The following is a 5606-nucleotide window of genomic DNA, read 5'->3' on the forward strand; positions in this document are numbered from 1 at the left end:
CAATTTTTACTCAAGTTACAGCTTGCACGGACGGACGGACAGACAGACATCCGGATTTCAACTCTACTCGTCACCCTGATAACTTTGGTATATATAACCCTATATCTGACTCTTTTAGTTTTAGGACTTGCAAACAACCATTATGTGAACAAAACTATAATACTCTCTTCAGCAACTTTGTTGCGAGAGTATAAAAATAAAGCGTCATTCTGATTTGAAAAGTAGAAGAGGTAACTACGCATACATCACACACATTGACCGATATTTTCTGTCAAAAGTCAACTATAGGTGCTGTGGTCCATATACATATTTCTTCGATTTGGACAATTTGTGGCCATAAAGCATACTTTGAAGGCACTATTCGTGCAAAGTTTTATCCCGATGTATTCATTCATACTTGACACTGCTGAGGTACACTTGAGTACATATTTTCAAGCTATTTGATATTTATACATATGTATATAAATATACACTAAACGACAAGTTTGGCATAATGTTTATTAGAATAACGAAAACTAGTGTATATAATATATGGGAGTGGTGGTAATTCGAAGACTAAATTCAAATGTTTATTAATCTAAAGTATTTCCAATATTATACGTTCAGTTTAAAAGGACAATCAGAAAAAATGTTAAATCTTATATTTTATATATATGGCAGATTAGGCTTGTATTGCCCGATTTAAATATTTTTGGCAATAACATACCAGTAACAGAATACAATGCTCCCTGAGTTTTAATAATGTAGCTCCCATAACAACGCTAATACACAAGGAGTAATGTCAACCGGATGTTTGAAAATCCTGATATAATATTAGTTATATGGGGCAAGTTTTCACCTAGCTTATATATTTGCCGATATACATACTAATGTGATATAAAGTAAGCCGGCAGTTCGAAAATAATTGTATGAGGCATATCGATGCTAAGCGAAGTATTGACTTTTGTTATACAGACACACCCTTATCAGAAGAAAAAAGCGGGCGGGGCTTCAACCCAATTTCATCCATTTTCACATGTTTGTATAGCTGAAAATATTTGTCATGCTAGCACTTTCTCAAGATTTCGATTCGTTGTAAGATTATAGTTCTATGGCTTAATTTACAGCTTAGTTATGAGTTGCTAAAGAGAGTATTATAGTTTCCCCCACGGCGGAAGTGTGCGGCGAGTGGAAAATTAGAATGCCTACCTTGACGCCTTCCAATGCATCGACACAGAAGGAGCCTATTTTGAAAGTTTTTAAAGAATTGTAACGATTGGACTATTAAGTGAACTCTTTTACTCGTACCTACATACATGTTGCCACAGCATAAAAATGTTGGGAAAAAATTAATTCATTATTCGATGAAGCGGTGAAAGGATTGCGATCATATTTGGTTTATTCTTAACATATATTATAGGTCGCTATATAACTATATTTTAATTCATATCCAAGACATAGCTACTAAAATAAACATAGTTACCTCAACTTACTAAATTCAATATATTGTTTGTATTTCTACGGCTTTGATCCTTGCTAGAGTAAAAAATGTTCAAATCCACAAGAGCTTAGGTCTTTCTTACTTGTTTATTATAGCTATAATTAGATATTAAAAGAAACAAAATACATATGATTCCATATATTTAACATAAAACCACATATTTATCTTAAGTGTGTAGTGAATACACTATTTCATTATGACTTTACGAATTGCAATACTTTTTTTTAGGGATAAACAATTTTTGTGATGATGTTCAATTCATGACGACGCATGAAGTGTCTTTTTACTGGCGGGTGTGTTGGGCATTTCTTACTCCATTGTCAATGATCATAATTTTTGTATACTCGCTGTCATCCATAGAGCCTTTGACTTATAGTGCCAAGCTATATCCAGACGCTGCAAATGGTAAGGCTAATTCAAAGTCATATTTAAAAATAACCTAATACACTCCTAATATACTGAATCGACTTTAGTAAAATATGTTATATCCAAGCAACTCCAGTTTAATCTGACATAAAGATAGGATAGTTTTTATCTCAATTATGTGAATGTCCAAATAATTCAAATATAAAAATATATGTATCTTAATACTCCCGTGTCTAGAGTATTTGAAATATTTTTCTAATAATATATACATACATGCTTAAAAATTAAAATCTTTTCTGTCGTCCGATCACCATACTTAAGCTACTTAATTAAATTTCGTTAAATTTTCTATACTCATTTTGCAGGTTAATGAAAATATAGAAAATTTTACAGAAGCTGTGAAAAAAATTTGTATACATAAGCATATTAAAAATAATAAATAATTATAATTTTCAGTAAAATGCCAAGTACAAAATTCATTATATTACCGACTTTATTCCTAAATAATATTTTCGCTGTATGTAATATTTTATACTTTTTTATTATTTATACATATATGCTTATAAGAACAGAAATTCTTTGATTTATGTTTTGTTTGATTTCAAAAACTAGTGCATTAGGCAAAGCGACGTACTATACTTACATGTAATGTATGTACTATATGTATTTGGTGTGTAGATATCAGGATGTCTAGAAGTAATTTCTAAAAGTAATGCACAGTCAAAGAAACGGTTACATACACCGTTCGATTTTGCGATTTTGGCAAATCTGTTATGAAAATTAATAAAATCATTATTTAAATATTCATTCAATGTTTAGGACATTTATGTAGTTCAAAAATCATTAAAATCACTAGGAAAGGGTCGTCATATAGCTAAGTATTTGGATCCTCCACCTTGGGCATCAATCACTGCTTGAAAACGTCGGGACATTGAAGTCACCAAATTTACTGTTACAACGATACAAGCTCGGGTAACTGGACGGCCACACTTGCCATTAACAGTTCGAAATACTCAATACATATATTAATCTTTTTATATTAACACACTCCTTATTATCGAACTGGTAAGAGTTTTTCGTAAGATTATCGTTAATGAAATCAAAAATTTTAAACCACAAAAACAAGTACAAGATTAAGCCAACCGCCATATTATAACGTAATTAAAAGAAGAAGTATAAAACAGCATCTAAATTGTAAACAAAAACGCAATTTTGTTAAAATTAAAATGCAAAAAAAAAAGAAAAACAATTTTTTTTGAAAAAAGATTACCTTACTGACCTCTTAAATCGTGAAATACACTTAATTTATTAGTTTATAACACAAAAAACTAATAAATAAACATAAACATAAAAGTGTTTGACAAAATCGGACTATAGCGTCCCACGTACCCAATATATTTATCCCAGTGTGTTTTGCTGACTATTTGTCCCAAATATCGGTCTATCTGTGAAATATGTTATTGAAATGCGGAAAAAAGGAATTTGTGGGAGCGTATTTAAACAGTGTGCATTTGTACCTAAAATGTATAAAATCGTGTGAAAACTAGCTCAAGTCCCTAAATAACTAACAAAGCATATGCACCTGAAGGTATTTCCGCGGCTACTATTTGACGAAATTGCAGGAGTGTGGAATTTTCTTACTTATTTTACATGATTCTATTTGAACTACCGAAGCTAAATTTATTGCGATTAGCCAGTTTTTAACAGGTTTGTGCATGATGAACAAAATGTTATAAGTGAGAAAAAATTTCCAACCTAATCGTTTTTTTTTTTTGAATAGCCTCCAATGAGTTGCCAAACTGTAACAAAAACAAAAAAAAAAAAAACAAATCATTAAAATAGGGCGTTACACCATTAACATCCGCATCAGTTTTTAAATAACATATTCAGTAGCCGGACATCTCCCATAACCACAAAAATGTCATGAACACAATGTGTTCATTATTACCTTCTTACAAAAGCAATTCTATAACCGGACATGAGTACTTTTCTATGGCCGGATACGGACACAATTTTGGTAATATTTCGTTCCAATTATCTCTGATAAATAGAAAAGATTTAATAAAATTTGCGAATTATATTGTGTCCAATGTATACTTTCCGTTTTTTTTGACTTCTTACTAATTTTTTTTATTTTAAAACAGTTCTTTTTATGAACAATACGTAATATAATCAGAGCAAAACAAAAATTGTGTTGCGCTGATGCAGTCTGGCTGGCGGTCTCTCAACGGAAACTAATGGGATAATTGTCATTCATTCACTCCTGCGACACTGGCTCCCATTTATTAGTTCCATAGTAATATAGATCTGAGTTGCAGCTTCTGGCTTTAAGAATACATTATACATACTCGTTTTTGCCACGCCCCCATAAATGGACTTACCCGGACAAAAAGAGTACGACGGTAATTGTCCGGTTATGAGGAACATCACATTTTTAAAATCAATTTGCACTTGCACGTATGGCCATAAAAGAAAGTTCGAACTCGAAAATTTTCGGTAAAAATACGTATTCTGGCAACTAATTTGTAGCCGCAGTTTAAAGGCTCATGTATCATTTGTGTTCCATATCTCGTTTTATAAACATACAATGGGACCGGTACGTGATTCACTTCGTACAAAGGGAAATAATAAAATTATTTTATTTTAACATCAAATTCATTTATTCAAACAAAAAAAAAATTTATTACTTGCTAGCTATTTTAATACTTAATTGTAATCGTTTGAATAGAAATGGCATATCAGTTGAAATCATAGGGATACGCAGAGTCAAAAAACGTGTCCTTTTGATTTAGCAGTTAAGAACAAAGCTTCAATCAAATTTGGCAACAACTGTTTCACTGCCAACAGGCACAGGTTGCAAGAGTTTGTATAATACTTTTTTAGCACCAAAAAATGTCAATTGAAATGTCGAATTTCATTGTTGAAAATGACTCAATAAAAGCTTTGACATTTGAGATGTCTCAAAAATTAATGAATACAATGGTTCGGGTGGAGTTTTTAATGCTGGCAGTCTCAGTTTGGCATTATCATAACACATCCCGGGCGAATGTGCACAATAGGCGTACATACCATAACCAATCTGATTGTTATAATTAAAAACAGCACAGATCAATTCAGCCAAAATAGCAGGAAGTATTTGTAATCGCCGTTCAAGATTCAGTACAACAGTTTTATTTCGTACTGTTCGACTGATTTCGTGTAAACTTCACATAAACCATTTGCCAAATAGTCCAAACAAATACTCATTCATTTAAGAACAAAGCCTAAACATTTGGTTGGAATAGTTGAGTCCGTTCTTAAGTTATAAAATTACAATGAAAAGCGGCATTACTTTTTATATATGTACATATATATAGCAGGAGTCATGTGTAGAAGTTCACGCAAGTGAGGAAAGTTTACTGATCACCATTCACTTGGGAGTGGCCAGAAACGATTCCTTTACATATGACTCAAGCAGCTCACGACTTCCGGTCCTTGACCAAGTATCCTCTGGGTAGCCAAGAACATCCGTTTGAAGGTGAGCTAAAGTGAGAAGGCGAAACATTCCCTGCATAGGGTTGTGCGATGGGTTTGGAACCCGCCACGTAAAAAAACCACCCGAATGACAACGCAACAACAGCCTCGGATGAGAGACCCCACTTTTGATGACCACCATGGCAAACGAAATAAGGACTACGAATTGAGGGCATGCACCTGGAATGTCCGGTCCCTTAATTGGGAAGGTGCCGCTGCCCAGCTGGTTGATGTCCTCGTAAAAATA

General features: G+C 32.9%; 1 protein-coding gene across 4 annotated transcripts in view; it reads left to right on the forward strand.

The window, feature by feature from the left end:
* LOC108968930 (sodium-dependent nutrient amino acid transporter 1) overlaps positions 1–5606 on the forward strand; it is a 38550-nt gene that overhangs the window by 27182 nt on the left and 5762 nt on the right. For 3 of the 4 annotated variants that reach the window (XR_001993362.1, XR_001993363.1, XM_018933294.1), the window contains exon 9: positions 1709–1885. The exons of the other annotated variant lie outside the window; for it this stretch is intronic. Coding sequence is in view for 1 of the 3 variants with exons in the window: in XM_018933294.1 (XP_018788839.1) it covers positions 1709–1885 (177 nt within the window). In the remaining 2 variants the exon portion in view is untranslated. The remainder of the gene's footprint in view (positions 1–1708; positions 1886–5606) is intronic. 4 annotated transcript variants of the gene reach the window in all.

This window comes from Bactrocera latifrons, unplaced genomic scaffold (genome assembly GCF_001853355.1).
Source record: "Bactrocera latifrons isolate USDA-ARS-PBARC rearing strain unplaced genomic scaffold, ASM185335v1 scaffold_233, whole genome shotgun sequence".
Taxonomy (NCBI): Eukaryota; Metazoa; Arthropoda; class Insecta; order Diptera; family Tephritidae; genus Bactrocera; species Bactrocera latifrons.